Genomic DNA, 20,515 nt, shown 5'->3' with positions numbered 1-20,515 from the left:
TGGAAGGGCTGCATGCAAAAACTTTCCGTTCTCTAGCGGCAACTCTGCGGGAAAGACCATCCTTCTTACGGTGCCAGGTCTCGCCTCTCCTGGTTCAGCCCCCCGCGCCCCGCCCCGGCCCCTCCGACCCGGGCTCGGGGCGGCCGGGTGCAGGCGTTGGCTGCGGCGGCGCTGCATCTCCGCGCCCCGGCGCGCGGCAGCCTCTGGTCCCCGGCACGCGGCGCTGGTGTGGCCGCGCGGCCCCTCCCTGGCGGGCGGGCGGGAGGGCGGGCGCGGAGCTCCGGCGCCTCTCTGCTGCCTCTGGCGGCGCTGGGCGCAGCGAGCCGAGCCCAGCCGGCTGCGGGCGCTCGGGCGCCGGCTCCTCCTCCTCTCGCTCTCTCCTCCTCCCCGCCTCCCTCCTCCCGTCCCTCCCTCCCTCCCCCTTTCAGAACACTCAATGTCGGAACGTTCCGAAGATGACGTCGGAGCGTTCTCGAATCCCGTGTCTCTCGGCTGCTGCTGCCGAAGGAACAGGGAAAAAGCAACAAGAAGGAAGAGCAATGGCGACACTGGATCGCAAAGTGCCCAGTCCGGAGGCGTTTCTGGGCAAACCCTGGTCCTCCTGGATCGACGCCGCCAAATTACACTGCTCCGACAGTAAGAACCCCACCGCCTCCTCCTCCTTTTATTATCCTGTAACCTTTCCATTCACCTAGAGCCACTGGGAAAAAGTGTGTGTGTGAGAGAGAGAGAGTGGCCCCCGGTGTCCTCCATGCTTCTCCCTCTCTCTCTAAATAAATACACACAGAGACAGATCATCAATGCACAGAGAGAGGCCCTGCTGCCAGGGCTGTCTGTCTGTCTGTCTGTTCCCGGCTCCCCGTGGCATCCCGCGGGGTGGGCTTTCACAGCCCCACGGTGTATCTGTTTAAAAGGCTACTCTGTTGCTGCTTGCATAGTTTTTTTGGTACCTATCTGGGCCAGGTAGATGGAAATCCGGACTTGGGAGAAAACGTTGCATTGTCAATTTTGGAAAGATTTTCATATACAGTATTTATATCCATCTGTGTGCAAATAAACACTCTCCCTTCCCCCCTTGACTTTGGCTCCCCCCCTTTTTTTGCTTTTTTCCCTTATTTTCTCTTTTCCTTTTCTTTTTCATCTGCAGATGTAGATTTAGAAGAGGCTGGAAAAGAGGGTGGAAAAAGCAGGGAGGTTATGAGGCTTAATAAAGAAGGTAAGTGGAGCTACTGGCATTTTAGTGTTAGCATGTGTGGCAGAATCTTCACAGGATTTCGACTATAATGTGAATTGTTCTGCTGGGTACAGAGTGACTAAGGCTTGTCAAAAATTGAGCACGCCCAGGTGACTACTGCTTCGTGTTAACTTCTTTCAAAGTATAAATACAACTGGGGGGTAAAAAGGGGGAGGCTGTTGGAGGCAGAAGTTTACTGCACTTCAGCTGAAGTCCACATTTGGACCTTCTGATGCCTATCTGCCATTCACCTTTGCAGCATCATTGCCAAATGGTGGGGAGTTGAAACTATGAAATGAGGACTGGGGTTCCCCTCACAAGCATCCCAGCCTTCCTGTGGGTAAATACACAACAGTTTAGTGAACCCCACATGGTCAGTCATTCCAGCAGTTACTGCTCCATTCTCCACTGAAACCCATGGTACATAGCAAACCTTTGCAGCAAGTTACATTGGGCCCACTTTGTGCTTGGTCCCGGATTGTTATGTGGCCAGCAGGGTTAGGGACATCTGCGTGTGCAGCCCCCCAGCCGTTGGCCCATCTCTCTTTCCCCAGCATGGAAAGCACCTGAAATAGGACACAGTGAGTAGAGAGGTCATCCCAGACTGAGGCAGGCGAGTGAAGCCACAGCCTGCTGGAACTGGGCAACAAACGCACATGGTCGTCATAAATAAATCATATCCCGTTTGTGTTTGCAAGCCTACCATATGTAACTCTGGCCTATGGGCTTCGTGCGGAGCAACTCCAGAGGCCACTTTCTGCTGAACAAATGGATGGGTTCATTTGAATTGTGATTTACTGACTGATGTCTTGTAAACATCATTGGTTGAAATTGGGGGAGGGAGGATGGCATGAGGGGCCAGAAGAAGTTGGTGGGAAGTGTTGAAAGAATTCAGCCATAACTAGGCCATAGAGGCATTGCTCATCCAAAGTGAATGGAGAAAAGGCCATTAGACTCCAAAAAATGGTCTCCCCATAAAACAGGATATCATCCTATAAGGCAGCTGAAACCTGCTTGGAAAGATGGAACTCATTTTGTGGACTGATACCTAAGACAGTCTGTTTTCTGTGCCAATCGTTTCCCTGACCATCCAGTGAGAGCAAAATTTATGCTTCAGAGAAAAAATAACATGGAGGTTAAAATGCATGCATATTCAAGGACAGTTCTCTAGCATAGTGATTCTGCTAATTAAGCACTTTGATTGGGAATGAAACCTTATTCTAAAGATGTTTGCCTCTAAATATCTTAGTGTGATCTTGACGTGTCTTTAGGATGCACAAGGGAATGAAGTCAAGTGGACTTCTTACAAGTGGCAGCTTATTTGTGCTAAATGTCCATGTGTGTTGGCAATGGAAAGTATACCAGAGATTGGTTTTCTTCACAAGCTCTTGAGACCTTTAAAAGCTTATGGGACTCAGTTATCAGACCACTGGCAATGAAAAGGTTTCCATGAAAGAAGATGAGGTTGTAAAAATGTTTAAATTAAAGTTGAGTAAAGGTCATGGTGTGACACAGAATTGGCACTTCTCACGCCTGGTGATCAGTTATGACTATAACACACACAACTCATATTCTGCACCCTCCTTCCTGCTTCTATTTCAAAAGACTCTTGTTCTCAGATTCTCTTTGCCTCATGAGAAATAGATTCTTTTAAGGAAAAATGAAAAGCTCTCCTTTCCTCAGAAGTCACATGTGGTACATTTTGCTTATTATGTCCTTTGTCCTGTAAAGGTACAAAGATTTAGCTCCTAATTATATGTATTTGCATTAAGGACACCCACTGTTCAGTGTAACACGCAATTGCTGAGTTCACCAAATACCCATGCATGGGCTGAAATCTCTTTGTTCATGGGCCTGGTGGAGCAGACTTGGGTTAGCAATTCCGGAAGGTCTTCCTGGTGTATGCACACAGCTTTCTTTACAGATAGAGTACATGTATACTAAATACACACACACACACACACACCCATTGTGAGGAATGTAAGGGTCGAGCTGAGACTGTGTGTCACGGTGTTTATTGCCAGGATCTCCAGAAACACTGACTGTATTACTTTTGCCATGGGCCTTCTTGTTGGAGGCTTCATGTGGGAGGTCTCAGGATGGATAACTGCGCGTTTGTGAGGGGTCTCCGCAGGACACAGAGTGACTTAGGTGTGGTTGTGTTTATGTATGTGTGTGAACGTACGTAGATTGACCATGACCTCACGGTCATGTTGGTGGAAAGCAGGGCTTGAGAGGAAATCTGGGCTTTAATAGCAATGAATGAATAAAATAAAGCTTAGGAACTCCAATTGAGAAATGAAGGGCTATGATCCAGATTTTGATATGTTATTTTTATTGCGATAAAATAAACATAATATAAAATTTACCATGTTAACTATTTTAAAGTGGACAATTCGGTGGTACTAAGTACATTCACAATGTCGTACAACCATCACTACTACTCATTTCCTAAATTTTCCCAACCAAAAATCCTGTACCTGTCGTACTCAATTCCCCACTCCTCTCTCCCCCTCAGCCCTGGTAACCTCTATTCTGTTTTCTGTCTCTATGAAGTCGCCTATTCTAGATATATGTATATATCATGCAGTATTTGTCCCTTTGTGACAGGCTTATTTCACTCAGCGTGTTTTCACTGTTCATCCATGTTGCAGCATAAGTCAGAATTTCATTCCTTTTTACAGCCGAATAATATTCCATTGTGTGTACATACCATATTTTGTTTATCTATCTGTCGATGGACATTTGACTTATGTCTGCCTTTAACTATAGTGTATAATGCTGCTGTGAGCATTGTTGTGATGCATTGTTTTTTTATAGACTAAGCTCAGGGAGGGAAATTAGGCTGGAAATGTGAAAAAAGAATCGTTTTGCCTTCTGTCTCTCTCTGGCCACAGCTTCAGAAGACACTAGAAGGATGCGAACTTTTTAAATAACCTGATTATTGTTCCTTCTCCATTCCTCATTCCTTTAACCTTTTTGGTGCTTCAGTTCTCTACCTATATCAGTAGGAAATGTTAACTAAGTGCTTTGAAATCTCGGTAATAATATCTTCACACCAATGTTATTATTTTGTCCAAAGTTGGCTAAAATTGAAGTCAAGAGGAATTTGGCAAATACTTTTGAACCTTGCCAAGTCATCACCTGGGTAGCAGGTGCTGCTAATTCCATGTATGGATGTGGTCATATGGGGTGATGGCGAGGGCAGCCTGTGTGGTGAAAGGATCAGGAGACAGGGCTCTAAGTCAGCTTCCTACGTTCCCATGTATGACCTTGGAACATCACTTCCCTTCTCTGGGCCTATTCTCTCACTTGTGAAGTAAGGAAGTGGGGTTTAATATCCTCCAAGGTCCCCTTTCTGACCTCTGAACCTCAGTTTCTCTATTGAATGTACCTACACTTGAGATGCAGTCATACCAGACAGGCTGTTTTTGAAAAAACTTAAAAAAAAAACCAAACCCAAAGCCTCACATTAAAAATATCTTAAACTACTACATACTGGGTTTATTTTCGCATTTTATAATCTCGTGGTGGCAAAAAAAGTCACTGCATGTCATACGCAAGCATAGTTGTGAATGGTGTATGGCCTTTCAGACTGAGATGGCTGAGGGTTTGAGTTCAAAACCCAGGGTGATGTGTTCCCATGTGGAGAGTGCGCTGACCTCGGTCAGCGTGGATCAGTCAGGCACTGAGCTTTCCTCAGAAGCGGGGTCCCAGAAACCTTGTTGGCCTGATCTGAGATATGAAATGCATTTATGATAGAAAATTCCAAGGAAGGCCATTTATCTAGCTAACCTTTTAAAATAATTTTCTCTCTAGCTTCATAGATTTACCTGAAGACTTTATTCAAGCTAATTGGGGGGAAAGCTCTATGATTTAGAAAGCTGTTCCCCTTTTCTAATTGCTTCACCTGAACTTTTTTAAGAATGTCAATTTGTGAATAAGGAGCAGGGCGCATGCATATGGCTCCTAAGTGTCCTGGACTGTTTAAAATGGAGATAATAGCAAGGTTGTTGTGAGGATTAACTGAGATAATACAAAAGAGTTTAGAACAGTAAGCACTTAATGGATGTTTGCCTTTATTGTTTTTTAAATGTTATCATTATCATCATTTATTAATGAAGCTATTTCTAGGAAACTTTATTATAATTAACTGGGATTTTTAAGTAATTAGTGATGAATGGAAAAGATAGACTGTATCAGAAATTTCATTGTTAGAGTAAACCGTGCTATAATTTTATAACACTAATGATTTTTTTAAAACTGATAATATGATATCCATGTTTTTAATGGAATGCAGTTAATGTGTAGTCATTGATAAGTTTTATCAAGAGCTAGAGAAAATATTCCTATGGGCCTATGGCTAAGAAGTGTTTACAAAGTTCTTTCTGGGGACCTGGAGGTCTAAAAAATAATTTTTAAAATGATCAACACGTTGTTTCATCTGATCACTGGGAAAAGAAAGTCCGCAACAGAGCTTTGCTTGGGTCTTTTGGAAGCCCTACTAGTTACTTTGGGGATTTGTGTTTTAATGGTCCCAGATGTTTTGACTTGATGTAGGTAAACTTATGGAATGATTCCAATTTGAAAACTGTTCGGGAGCCAGTAAGATCTTGCTGTGACTATAAGAGTTAGCTTTTCTCCTGAGATGCTGGTGGAATTGGGCTGGAACACAGGAGGAAGCAGGGAATGTGAGAACATGTTCAGTTCAAATTTAGGAGTCTCTCAGTTATGGCTGGATGGGAGCAAATTGGAGGAAAAGATGGCAGCTGACATGGGAAGAGTGAAGTGTTCCTAGAATCCAAGCCAGGGAAGCCAGCAAAAGCTGGTGGAGATTTATGGGAAACTGTGGAGGGCTTCGCTTTATCATTACACAGACAACTCCGTTATCTATGCTAATAGGACATGGGACGACACCAAGTCCACAGATTACACAGATAAACCTCATTTTCACCATTAATTTCAACTTCTTTTTCCATTAAGCCTTCCTTCCTCCCCTTTTGCTAACAAGCAGCAACATTTGTTCACTTTAATGGTTCATTATTGTCACTTTTCTCCTGTCCAGCATTTGGGATGAAAGGACAGGAGAGACCGAGTGGCCTAACGGTGGTACGAAGGGAAGATGAAAAGGAGGAGAAGTAAGGGCTTGGAGAATGAATAAGCTTTACAGTTGCATCCAACCAGTGGAGAACGGGGGTGGGGTGCCATGACCAAGACAGCAAAGCTGAGAGAGGGTATTTTCAAAACCACCTAGCTTCTAAGTGAGTATGTCTTATACACACATTATATGTATTTCCATGTGCTTGGGTTCTCATGTGGAGAAAATGTGGCTCTGGCTCCTTCCAAAGCTGGAAGTTAGGCAGTCTGGGCACACTTTGAAATACTGTATATGCTACTGCCTTCTAAACACAGTTACATTGTGCTGGGTTCTCATCAGAGGTTATTCTACAAGAATAACTTTTTTACCTCTAGATGTAAACTGTTACATACACACACAAATGTGCATGTACACACATTTAAATGATTCTTATTTTTTAAATTAATGTTCACATGTTACAAAATTCAAAAGGATATGCAGTGAAAGGAAATCTCCCTCCTCCCCCGTCCCCAGCTGCTTGTGTATCCTTCCAGAGATATTCTATGTGCGTTCAAGTAGACACATGAATAGTTTTTTCTTCTTGTTTTCCCGTGCGGATGATAACATACTATAAGTATTGCCTAGTATCTTGCCATTTCCTTTCATCTTAGAGAGGGGTCCATATCAATTCATAAGGCGCTGCCACATTCTCTTTTTGGTGCCTGCATAGTAGGATGATAATTTAAGCCTCTGGGTGTCTTGCTTAGTTTTAATACCCCCTCCTGCTTTCTTGGCCTCCATTGTGCATTTGAGACGGAGTGAACTCTCAACCGTGTGCCAGCACTGGGCTAGGCCTGCGGATATAGCGATGAAAAAGCGCAGCCACTGCCTCGTGGTGGTTCCACCGTATCAGCAAAAGCAGACATTAAAAAAGTCATGGCTGCTGTGGTGAGTTCTCTGAAAGGGGAATTTGCGGTGCTGTCGGAAGGCTTGGTAGAAGGACTTAATTTAGGTCAGGGGCTCAGGGAAGGCCTTCCTGAGGAAATTTTATTTACACTGAAACCTGGAGGATCAATGAAAGTTATCCATGTGCAGGGCTGGGCATGGTGGAATTAAAGGAAACAACGTTTGTGACGGCCCAAAGTGTGAAAGAATATAGAATATTCTAGAAACTAAAATGTCTGTTGCTGGAGGGAAGATAGCAAAGCAGAGTGTAGTATAAACTTCCTCGCAGTGGCACCGCTTCTTTGTGGTGGGGACTGTCCTGTGCCTCGTAGGCTATGTAGCAGCGTCTCTGGCCTCCACCACTGGACTCCAGCAGTACCTCCGCCTCCCACAAGTTGAAACAACCAAAAATGTATCCAGACATTGTCCAGGCTCCCTAAGGGGGCAAACTCATGGTGATAGAGAATCACTGGTGTAAGCTGAAGCTGGCAAGGCAAGAACACAAGAAAAGTAGACTAAAATATTCACAGAAATATTCTGCTACTCTGTCCATGTCTTAGGCCTACATTCCAGGTGAGGCGGCCTTATTGCTGAATACTCAGCAGACATGTATGGAGCTGCGACTGCCCCTGGCACTGGGCTACATTCAGAAGGATCTGAAGAGAGAAGACCTTCCCTCAAGGAGCTCGCCTCCAGAGGTTTCCATGGGGCTCCTCCAAATCTTTAGCTCCATTCTGCAGAAAATGGTGACAGTAGTGAGGTCCAGATTCTAATTCTGGGTGGCCTCCCCTCCCTCACTGTGGGTGGAGGAGCCCCCAAGGCATCGAGTCTGATGATGATGGCGTTTATTACACAGTGGCCCCTGATGTCAAGTGAAGCATTAAGGATTTCAGTTTATATTTAAAGTCAGGCTGAAAATACGACTGGCGTTCTGTGCAGTGTGATTACCCATCGGACTTGTCTGAAATAGGGGTGCACATGATGGAAAGCAGAGGGGCTAGTTTCAGGATTTCTGGTTGTGGATTAGAAAGCAGGAAGGGTAGAGGAAGGTGTCATTCCTGAGGGCTTCTGATCTGTGTGCCACGTGGTCTACAGCATTATTTAGGACTATTCGGCGTGTTCACTCTAGCCAGTTGTTCACAGGGGCCTGTTGTCTCTGCTTCAGAATTGATTTAGAAAAGTTAGGCAGATTCAGTTTCTGCATGGAATTCTGGGTACGTCGTGTTTATATCCTTTGGGCTAACCTTTCACTCAGGACCCTTCGTGGCATCCTGAAGTAGACATAAATGGTAGTAGTAAACACAGTGAGACCTAGTCCTCGTCAAATCTCTTGTATCCAGTGACCCCACGCTCTGAGGTAGCCCAGTGTTCACACCTGGAAACTATGAGGTAGTTTCCTCTACTGACTGCAGTAGAGGTGGCGTCACCCAGATGGCAACGGAAGTCATTCCTGACTTCACTCCTCCTCACAAGAAGAACAACTTAACGACTATTCTCGGACGAGACACTGCTGAGAAAACTCTGGAATAAGGGGGAGGGACTGAAGCACCCCCTGGACCACAGAGACCGAGACAGACCCCACTAGAAGTGGAAGAGGAGCCCCCACTTGCTGACTGCTGCCCCTCCCCCTAGCCGCGTAGCCCTGAACTGACCGGTCTCCCTGGGCCTGCGGTTCCTCCAGTGGCAAAACAGAGCCCAGGGGGGGCATCCAACTCCCCCAGTGTGGGGTGCTTCTTGGGAGTCCACACTCTGTCTCGCCTCAGAGGGTCCGTGGGGGAGTCTGCGGGGCTTGACACTGGGAGTCTGCCGGTGACTGCGGCAATCAAGCATAACCAGATGGAGACAGTGGGTGGACCAATGGGTTGGCTTTTTTCTGAGTTGTACAAACTGGATATCGTGGACTGACTTCCATGCCTCTGTCCTAAAACCCTGGGTGCAACGTTCTGCCGATGATGGGCTCCCAGCTAACGCTGTTTGGCTTGTTTCCTCTAGCAGAACTCAGATTGGCACTTCAGCCAAATGGACCTGGTTTTGGACCCTGAGGCTCTTGAACTAATGATGAGAGCCCGGGAAATCCCTTTCTGCAAGTGGGCAGGCTGTGGATCCTTGCCATTCAGGGCTAGACTTGGCTCATCCAGTTGCCTCTAAGTAAACCTGAAATTCCACTGTGGGAAAGCTTTTGTTTTTATGTAGATACTTTATCCTTGTACCTGTGGTTTCATAACACAATTCTGCTTGCCAATTTTAGGAATCAGGTGCTTCAAGAAAAATAGAAAACCAAATAAATACTCTCTAGGGCAGAACAAAGTGACACCAGATCACCATAATGCGGAAGATAAATGTGACGCGGTGATGGTCTCTTCGAACATAGAAGCAGTTATTAGGGTACCTGCTATGTGAAGCTAGTTGTGGTTCTCTGAACATTAATAGTGCAAGGACACCTTTGGCTGGGGGGTGGCAGAAGTGGGATAGCTGTGTGACCCTACCCCAGTACACCAGTACATGTAGATCAAGGAGTGCTGACGGGGGAGGTGGGGAGGCAGGACACCCAGACTGATTACACTAACCAAGGTATGCACCTGGCTGAGACACCTTCCTAGGTTGGTCCTGTCCGACCAAGATGGTGTCTAGCTCTTTCCCAGAGTATATTGGCCACTCAAGGTAAATACTGTGTGATTCCACTTATATGAGGTTCCTAGAATAGTTAAATTCACAGAGACAGAGAGTGGAAAGGTAGATGCCAGGGGCTGCGGGGAGAAGGAAGTGGAGAACTACTGTTTAATGGGTGCAGATTCTAGTTGGAACAGATGAAAGATTTCCGCAGAGGGGTGGTGGTGAGTGAGCTATATACACTTCAAAATAGTTAAAATGTAAATTTTGTGTTTTGTAAATTTTACCATAAAAGTTTCATTGGCATTGCAGACTTGGAAGTTTCATGGAGCATTATTTAAATCTTGAGTCAATCACTTACTAGCTGTGTAGTAAGAAGAAAAGATAACTTTTCTGAGCCTCAATTTCGTCATTTTCAGAATAGGAATAATGGTAGCTCTCAGGATTGTTGTGAAAATAAATGGGATACTATCTGGCATACCATAGTACTCAATAATGTAAGCTTTTGTTATGATGATTGTTACTTTTACCAGGTACTTGGGTCTTCCTTGCCTTAGCAGAGCTGCCACTTTCAGGGGACAGACGTCTCCTTCCTGTTCCAGAGTATGCGTGGGGTTCACTGGGCATCATAGGTCGAAATTTGTCCCCGATTCTTTAAGGACGCCAGGAATAAAAACAAAAGAAGTTGGACTGAAGTCTCTGTGCTATTAGTTTTCAAGAGTGAATCAGTTTCAGTTTTCCAAAGTGTGGCCATTTGGGGGCCCCTGTGTTCAAATCGCCTAGGTGGTTAGCATCCTAGGATGCAGTCATGCTAAACCAGAAGGAATGGGAGTGGGGTACAGGAGTCGGGTATTTTAAACAGCCTCCCCAGGTGGCTCTGGTGTTCACTGGAGTTTGAGAACCACTGTTCACTGGGTACAAGAAGTGGCTCTCAACCCCTCCCACCTTGAGAAGGCTTTGTGAAGCTTTCTAAAAGCAGAGACACTAGGACAACCCCTAGAGATTTGGATGCCACAGGTCCAGTTTAAGAGGTTCTGGGGAGCTGCTTGTGTGTTTTTAAAAATGAAAGTCCTAGCTACCATTTACTGGACAGTGACTTGGCACAAGGCTAGGCACATTTAGCCAGGCACAAGACTAAATGTACATTTTTTCATTTAATCCTCATGACCATCCTATGAGATTGGTCAACCCCATTTTAGAGATTAGGAAACTGAGGCTCAGAGAGGTTAAGAGATTTACCCAAGGTGATACAGCTGGGAAGTAATAGAGCTGGGATTTCAACCCAGAGGCAAGCTGATTCCAGAGGCTATACTCTTAAGCACTGTGTCATACTGTTGTTCTAGGAGCAGCGGGAGGATGAGATCAGGTAGGTGGGGCACCCAGGACACACATTTAAGGAGGCGCACGTGCAGGCTCCTGTGAGCACTGAGTGAGGGCTTCCTTAAATGGTGCACCCTGGGCGCCTCACCCTAGTATCAGTCCTGCCTCAGAGAGCATAATCTTTAAGCAAAATAGGTTTTTCCCCTGGTGTTTGTAAGCAGTGGCCTGCTGAGAGGGCCCCAGGTCTCCCCCTCAGTGAAATACTTTCTCATCCCAAGGCCCCTGCTTTGGTTAGTGTCCGAGCCTCAGGGAAATCTCAGGAGCTGACTCAAACTGTTCCTTTTGGGGAGAAGGTGTTAGCAAAGATGGTTGCCAAGCAACTCCAGGGGCATCTATCTAGAGTGATGATTTCTCTCTCTCCTTTTCCTCTTTTGAACATCTTCTAGGCCACTTTTCAGTTTCCTTCTTGGCGTTGGGATTTTTAGTGTTTTTTTGAAGGGTTCTCGCTCCTTTCTTTTTCCCCCCTTCTTCCCCCACCCTCACGCCCCCACACTCTGTTTCAAGCCGTTGTTTCTCAGTCTAGTTGTGTAGGACACAGCTCCCTGGCCCATGCTGGTGTTATGAGCCTTGCGCTCCCCCCGGCTGAGGCCGTAGGTCGCCGGTCGTCGGTCGTCGGTCATCCGCTCACAGCAGCTCACGGCAGCTCTCGCTGGCTGCCGGCCACTCACGCTGGCCACCGGCCACTCACGCTGGCCGCCGGCCACTCATGGCACCACACGGTAGCCCACGGCAGCCCAGCTCCAGGGAGAGCCATTATTCACAGTCTTAGCTGTAGAGGGCACAGCTCACGGGCCCATGTGGGAATCAGACCTGCGAACTCGGCGTTAGAAGCACAGCACTCCAACCACCTGAGCCACCAGCCGGCCGGGTTTGCTCCTTTGGATGATGGAACAGAGATAGCTTTTCAATATTGCCACTTAGAGATGGCCTTTTGATGGGGATGTCCTGCTAAGTGGGTGTGAAAGACCTTTCCCTTCTTCAGCCACAGTGATGCCCTCGTTGTCACTGGCTCTGAGGGGCAGGGACAAAGAAGATGTTTTGACTGGAGCGGCTAAGAAAGGCACAGAATGCCTCGCACATTGGGGACAGGGCGATGCGGGAATGCCCGTCCGTGACTTCGGACTTGACCTACTCTCCCTTAACCAGCGCATTTAGCATCTCCTGCTCAGGGACCTGGCTAATCCTGGAGGAGCTGGTATTTCTCGCTCTCCCTCTCTTTCTCTCTCTCTCCCCTGCCTCCCTCCCCAGTGGTTTCAGAGACCAGGGGAGCCCTTGACATGTGTTTCCTCTTCAGCGCTGTCCCTTCACCTACTCAGTGGCCTCATCAGTGTGGGGTTTCTTTGACAGACCCCAGACCGCTTGGTCTGCTGGCTGGTGTTTTGATCCTTCTGGTAAGGGCCAAGTCACACGTGGCAGAATCTGTCCTGACTGGCAGGAAGAAAGGAAACACCAGGAAAGTGAAACTGCTCATGTTTGGGTGAGATTGGCCCCCTTTGGCTACCCATCCATGACAGCCCTGTTAGCTGAGGCTTCTGCGCCCTTGAGCTACACCCTTGACCTTGACCGCAAAATCCTTGACAGAAACGGGATCTGCCACTTTCAGAGGCTCAGACCAAACACTTAATGGCAGAAGACAATTGAAGATAGAGATCTACCCCGTTTCATGCAAACCCTATAATAATCCAGCCTTCGATTAGGGGCCGAATTATTATTGGGGTTTTCATTAGATAGTAGACTGCCGTAGAGCTTTTTTTTTTTTTTAAGATTTTATTGGGGAAGGGGAACGGTGTGTATTTCCAGGACTTTATTAGGGAACAGTGTGTATTTCCAGGACCCATCAGCTCCAAGTCATTGTCCCTCAATCTAGTTGTGGAGGGTGCAGCTCAGCTCCACGTCCAGTTGCCATGTTCAATCTTTAGTTGCCGAGGGAGCACCCCACCATCCCATGCGGGAATTGAATCGGCAACCCTGTTGTTAGTAGCTCACGCTCTAACCAACTGAGCCATCTGGCTGCCCCTCTGGAAGCTCAGCGGCTGCTCGTTGTCTTCAATCTAGTTGTGGAGGGCGCAGCTCACTGGCCCATGTGGGAATCAAACTGGCAACCCTGTTGTTCAGAGCTCGTGCTGTAACCAACTGAGCCATCCGGCCGCCCCTGCCCTCGGGCTTTTTGAAAACCGTATTTGCTTTACCAAAGTTTTGCTGACACCTACCTTTAAGCCTCTTCTGCCAGCTCCTTCCTCCAGCTTGCTCTGTCTGCTCACCCTTCCTCTTGCTCACACCTAGGGCGTTCCTCCGCGTGGTGATTCTGGCACTTCTACCTCCAGTGCGACCTCGTCTCCACAGCGTGCTTGGCTCAGCCCTCTGGCTGACAGCCCCCTGTGAGTGTCCTTACTGCACCCAGAGCCCCTGGACCCTGTGCATCTTCTGTTATCCACTGTCCTTAGGAAGGCTCTCCCTCCCTCCTACCCTCCGCTCCGTCTTCAGAGCACCTCTCCATTTCTTTCCACTTCCTCAGCCCCCACCCCAGCCTGGCCTGCCTCACAGCCTACCTAGATTTTTATAAGAGCTGCTTATTTGGCCTCCCTGTCTCCATCTTCCCCACATCCCACTTCAAACTCAATCTCCCGAAAAGTTACATTTGATCAGGTTGTTCCTCAAGTGAAACGCTTTCATCACTTCCCCATCGACCACAGTTAACACAGTGTTCCAGGTCCGCCATGCCTCAGTCCTTTCAAATCCTGACAGATGGTTTGCCTCTGACAGCCTTTTGGACGAACCATGTTCCTTCCCTGTCCCAGTCTTTGCCTCTGTGGGGGTCCTCTGCTTCTAGTTCCTTCCCCGCACATGAATGCCTCTCCTTCTGCAGGGCCCAGGCCACATTCTCTCTCTGAGGAAGCCTTCCCCAGCCTCTCAGGCTGCACACCCTGGACCTCCTCTGGACCCCGTACTGCTGGCTGTACCCACCACGCACTTTGGCCCCTACATGTTACACTTCATGGCCATTTGATTGTCTGCAGAAGCAATCCATTGTTTACCTGGTGTCTTATTTTCACAACTGCTTTGTAATCTTGTAGAGGTGGACATGAGGGACCATGTCTTCCCTCTTTCTTTCCTGAGTTATTTTCAACCAGTGGAGTATTACGGTTTGTCTAGGCATCCAATTTGTTTTCCAGGTACATGTCTTGCTATACCTGCATTTTAATTTCTTTTCTCTTTTTCAATTATGGTAAAATACAAATCACATAAATACCATCTTAACCATTTTTAGAGGTACAGTTCAATCGTTGAAGCACATTCTTATTGTTGTGCAGCCAGTCCCCAGAATTCTTTTCATCATGTAAAACTGAAACTCTATATCCTTTAAACAACTCTACATTTATAAGTATTTTCATTTTTAAAAGTAGTCTGGAAATGACCTATGCGTTTCTTTGATTTATCACCTGATATTTGAGAGTTGTTGAGATTCCAAGAACTGGCAGGACTCCTACTAAAGTTTCTGTTCAGGTGATATTTGCAGCCACAAGGCAAACAGGCCCAGCTCGGGACCCTCCACCGGTTTCTCCGTCAGCAATGAAAAGTCCGTGGAAAAGTGCCACCATTGAGGCCCAGAGCCACAGACACCTCTGAGCAGCCTAAAGTTTCAGTTCAGATTTTCTTTTTTGCCCCTCCATCTTAATGTTAATTGTAAAAGTTTTCGAACGTGTAAAAAAATAATAGTACCATGGTCATTCATGTATGTACCACTTAGAGTTAAAAATTAGTCCACATTTCATCTTATTTGCCTTCTTATAAAGATATATGTTTTATACCATTTGAAACTAGGTTGTAGACATCGTGACACTTCACCTTTAAATATTTATCATTTTGACACATCTTAATTTTATAACCTTGAGCAATTAAAGTTCTCAGAGCCTCATCTTATATAAATATGTATGTATGAACCATTTGGAAGTAAGTCGCAGGCTGCCTGACACTTTGCCTCTAAATACTTCAGCATGCATTTCCTAAAAATAAAAGCATTCTCCTACTTAATCATAATACCAGGATCATATTAGGTTGGTAAAGTAACTGCGATTTAAAAAGTTAAAAATAATTGCAAAAACCGCAGTTACTTTTGCACCACCCTAATACTTCGGAAACTAATAGCAGTCCCTTAATAACATCTAATATCTAGTTCCTATTCAAATTTCCCATATTGTCCATCCCCCCAAAAGTTTATAGCTGCTTTTTTCATAGCTGCTCTCTAAAATACATATAACCAGGATCCTATCAAGGTTTGTGCATTGCATTTTGGTTGTTATGTCTCGTTAGTTTTAGTCTAGAACAGTGCCTTCTGAATGTGTGTATGTATGTATACATGTATTTCTGTGTGTGTGAGTGTGTGTGTGAGTGTGTGTGTGTGTGTGTGTAAAATGCTTCACATTCTGACCGGTCTAATCACTTCCTCATGGTGTCATTTACCTTCTTATTCTATGCCGTTTGTCCCCCATACTGCAAGTTAGAGCTAAAGTCTCAGATTCAGACTTGACATTTTGACAAGAACTCTGTCCCAGGTGATTCTGAGCACTTCCTTATGCATCTCATCAGGGGGCGCATGACGTCAGGGCAGTCCATTGTTAGGTATTGATCACTTGGTCGGTGGTGACCTCTCCCTGTTGTAGATATGTTTTCCTTCGGCAATTAGCCTGGCATTCTGTGGGTGATGCTTTGGTACCAGGTGAATACCTTGTTGTGCAACAATAAATTTCATGGAATCGTCTTGGCACCTATTGATCCTTGCCTGGATCAGTTATTTTGGTGGGGGTTGTAGAATGGTCGTTTTCGAATGCTGTCATTCTGATCTGCATTTATTGGCTGACATTCATCTGTAAAGAAGACCTCTTTCTCATCAACAGGGATCAACTGTTAAATTCCTCTTAAAAGGCAGTGTAAAGTTTTACCCCCTAATTAACAACTTTCAGAGTAAGGAGCTGAACACCCATGATTTAAGCAAAGGAGGGGCAAGGGCAAGAACTGGGCACCTTTCTTGTAAGTGTAAGATGTGTGTATAGTGTGAAAACTCATAATGGGAAATCTAGATAGGTAGAGGAGCTTTGTAGTTCAACCTCAGAAATAAAGTGTGACCACATCTTGGTTGGTAGAACGTGAGTTTAAAAACATTAAGAAACATTTTCCCACACACTCAAGCGACCCTCTTCTTTAATTTGGGAAAGGAAGAAGATAATTACACTTAAAATAATCCTTCTTCCACCTCCCAGCTGGGGCCCTGCAGTTAGCCTGGCTGGATTCGGTGAACTGCTGGAGTTCAATTACAAACCAGGATGAGTGATGCTGTCTGCAGGTTATGAAGCTAGAACAGTGCTTCCTGAATCACGATTCACTAGAAAGTGGACACACACACACACACACACACACACACACACACACACCCTGGCACTGGGATGGGCTATGTGCTGGATGTAAAGGTGATGTAGCCCTGGCCCCTGCCCTCCCAGAACTCAGGAATTCTCCAGGCAGCAGGCTACAAACTGATGCCACCTAGAGAGTGAACTGTGGCTTGAATGCCCTAGGGCCCAGGCGAGGGAGAGATTTCATTTGCTATCTGCAAGACCTTTGACCTGAGGGCAGGGGCTCTTTGGTTTGTGGCTCTATCTGGAGCACTGTGAAAGGTGTATAAGTGGAGCCAAGTTAATTTTTGAAGAATGAATGAATGAATGAATGAATGCAAGCCAGCAAGCTTTATCACAGATGGCTAGTATTTGACACTGGACATTCTACAGAGAGAGAACAACATATGGCCTCGTGAGGGTTGTGAGTTCTACAGAAAGTCGCTTTTGGAAAAAGGAGTTAGGATGAGTCCTGGATCTGCCATTAATATTGAAGAGAAACAGTTCATAATTTATTCCAGTTGTACACCTACTTGATACCCGAGACGACTCATTTTTTTAATGAAGTAGTATTTTCAGGAAACAGGCTCCTTTTTTGTTTGGTAATGTTTGTATGTGTTTTGCTGTCTGTTCAGTGTACTGGGGGTAGGGTTATTTTTTTTCTGTCTCTGTTACACACACATACATTTTTATGTCTTGCTGCCCAATTAATCTGTAATTATTCTATCACAATTGGTGTTATACTAGTGAATGTTCAACAACTTGTTCTCTATATAAATTTGCACATATATATGTTTATTATACATTATACTGTTAAAAAGGCTGTTTAGCATACAATTTAAAAATAATAAAATATTTAATACTCCTTATTGTAAAATGTCACATAGTCAATTGATTCTCACAGAACGCTTTTGTTGAATTTTGCCAAATTCTTCTATTCCCAGCCAACCTAAGATTGAAATTGACAAACAAGTGTTGATCTGACATAAGTGTTGGTTGATATTTTCATTTAAGTCAGTGAGTAAGATGAAAGTGAAAGAACAAAGAGGTATGTTAGAATCTTCGCTCGATTGTTGGTGACAAGAATGACTTCCTTGCTGAATTGGATAATAGTTTTTAAGTATCAAGAGAATATGTCCTCGTTTTTTTATATATTCACAATACGCCTGTAGAAATCAAACTCTTTTAAAACTGCATTGCTAAAATTTTTTCTATCACTTTCTAAATCTAGATAATCAATAAATAATAATAAATCTATCCCTGATTTGTAGCATTTGGTGATTTCTGTGATACAAACTCTCTTACCACCGCATTTCAAGCTGTCCATATGCTATTGCTGAACTCAGAGTTGGGAAGAGCTGTATATTAGAACACTGTTATATAGGATTTCCACCATACAGATACAATGGATGTAAATGACTTCAAAAACAGCAGTCAGCAAACTGGCCCATCCTTGAAATCCAGCCTGTCACCTGTTTTTGTAAATAAAGTTTTATTGGAACACAGCCACATTCATTCATTTACGTATTGTCCCTGCCGTGGGACAATTACGTTTGCATTACAATGGCAGAGTGGAGTGGCTGAGACAAAGACACTCAAAACCTAAAATATTTACTACCTTTCCCTTTCTAAAAATAGCTGTTAACCCCTGCTCAAAGCATAGATAATAGTAAAATGTGGCAAGATAAATAGGAAGTGGCAAGTTTTGAGTGTTTATTCTTTTTTAAAAAATATCACACATTTAATTTTAGCTTATGTCAAATATTTTCAATAATTTATTAATTGGCTCACCAAATTCCTGAAAATTTAACAATCAGCTCCTGCGAGCCTGTGTGGGCCACCTCCAGGTCACCTTTGAGGGCTCATAGGGCTTCAGGTTTTAGTGCCAAAACATGAAGCTGTCACTATGAGGAAGAAGCAGCTGACAGTACCAGATTGGAGGGGGAGCCATAACAAGCAGGATTTGAACTACTTGAAATCGTGGTCTAATTGTCCATAGAAATCAGAAGAAAGCATTTTTGAGGTTAATTTTCATGTAATATTTTTTTTTCCCTCTTAGGGCCTGTGGTTTGTTTTGGTTTTTCAAATGAGTTTTCTTCAGAGCTAATTTAAAAACTCAATACAACACGCGTTTCTTACCAAATTTTGCGAGCATCTGTCTCGAGCCCATTTCGCCCCTGACAGTTGCCCAGCAGCTTTCAGAACGGCCCCAGATGTACTGTGTCCTGGGAAAGGCCGACTTCCTGTTTCTGGCCTTGAGGAGAGGAGAGGTGGTCCCACCAGTTGAGTTGTGCAGGGGTTTTTCTTGCCGCCATTTCCTGCCGATTGCCTTTGAATGGATTACAGATGGTCCGAAAAAGACTTCTTGGCACAGGAAGAGGACCAATCTCCAGTGCTTTGTGGGGAAGGATTTATAACAGGATGGCAGTTTATGCCTACCCAGAATGTGCCTGGCTGCTACTGCCTTGCTGAAGAACCCAGCTGCCCATGGGGACAGAGTCTGGGTGGAGGGAATGGGCAGGAAAAAGGGGATGCTTATATTTATGTGGCACCTTTCATCAAGCGGAGTCACAAATTGCCACGTATCCAAAGGGGTTAGGCCCCTGTGGAGAGGTTGTCACCTGGGAATTAGGTTTGAGGTAATGTTCTGGGTGTGTCCAGCTCTTAGGGGAAGTACAAATCTTCATATCTTTTCAAATTGAGGTAAAGGCAGGTGCGGCTATTTCCTTTTTTTTTTTTGAGCCATATTATAGAGAACATTTAATTTTTAAACTTTTAAAAATATACATAACATAAAATTTACTATTTTAATTGTTTTAAAGTATTCAATTCAGTGGCACAGTATTGTACAATCATCAGCACTATTTCCAGAAGTTTTCCGTCATCCCAAACAGAAACTACTCGTTAAGCAATAACCCCATTCCTCTCTCTTCTCAGCCCTGGTAACCTCCACTCTACCTTCTGTCTCTATGAATTTGTCTATTCTAGGAACCTCAGATAAGTGGAATCATACAGTTACTTGTCCTTTTGTGACTGGCTTATTTCATCCATCTTGTAGCATGTATCAGAATTTCCTTCCTTTCATGTCTAAGTAATATTCCATTGTGTGTCTATACCACACTTTTTTCCATTGAGGACTCTTGGGTTCTCTGCTCCTTTTGGACGCTGTGCATAGTGCTGCGAGGGTCACGGGTGTCAGATGGAATCAGGTTGAGGCCTGGAGAATGGGTTTGTCTGGGATGATTCCTCAGCTCTTTCGAGGTAACACAGCTCAGCTGCCTCCAGTCAGAGCTGCCAGGAATTCTGTGCAGGAGTGTCCTGATCAGGTGTGCCAGCCCAAGGGTCAGAGGAGCTAGGCGCCCTCTGGGCTGCATCTGCCCAGAGGGGTCACCTTTTTGTGACTTGCACTAGGGTGCTTTACTATCCAGAGGAGCCCTGCTGGGGCTGAATGTCCGAGAGGCCAGACTGCACGTCTGGGCAAAGGGGAAGCACTTGCTGGGTAGAGGCCGGTGCGAAGGTTGGAACTAACTGGGTCAGGATTTCTGGAACTGGGTCTCCCTCTGCCAGAAAGCAGGGCAACCGTGGGCAGTTGCAGGGGCAAGGCCTGGTGAGCTTCATCTCTCAGAGAAGGGTAGGACTATAAGGTCCCCAGTGCAGACAGCCAGCCAAATATGTCAGGGAGAAAAGAGGAACAGGCAGGGTCTGAGTCCTCTTGGGCTGCTGTGACAAAATACTACAGACGGGGTGGCTTTTAACCGACAGACATATGTTTCCCACAGTTCTGGAGGCCGCAAGTCTGAGATCAGGGCACCGGCGTGGTCAGGTTCTGGTGAGACGCCTCTTCGGGTTACAGACTTCTCCTCGTGTCCTCCCGTGGCAGAA

General features: G+C 45.4%; 1 protein-coding gene across 3 annotated transcripts in view; it reads left to right on the top strand.

Moving 5' to 3' along the window:
• The first annotated feature begins 430 nt into the window (after positions 1 to 430).
• The window catches only part of ATXN7L1 (ataxin 7 like 1), a 216,592-nt gene continuing 196,507 nt past the window's right edge, over positions 431 to 20,515 (top strand). For all 3 annotated transcript variants that reach the window (XM_033088591.1, XM_033088590.1, XM_033088600.1), the window contains exons 1-2: positions 431 to 636; positions 1,148 to 1,216. In XM_033088591.1, coding sequence (XP_032944482.1) covers positions 456 to 636; positions 1,148 to 1,216 — 250 coding nt within the window. In that variant the 5' untranslated portion in view covers positions 431 to 455. The remainder of the gene's footprint in view (positions 637 to 1,147; positions 1,217 to 20,515) is intronic.

Source organism: Rhinolophus ferrumequinum, chromosome 20 (genome assembly GCF_004115265.2).
Source record: "Rhinolophus ferrumequinum isolate MPI-CBG mRhiFer1 chromosome 20, mRhiFer1_v1.p, whole genome shotgun sequence".
NCBI classification, from domain to species: Eukaryota; Metazoa; Chordata; class Mammalia; order Chiroptera; family Rhinolophidae; genus Rhinolophus; species Rhinolophus ferrumequinum.
Note: the sequence above shows the minus strand (reverse complement) of the source record. Positions and strands in the feature narration are given on the sequence as shown.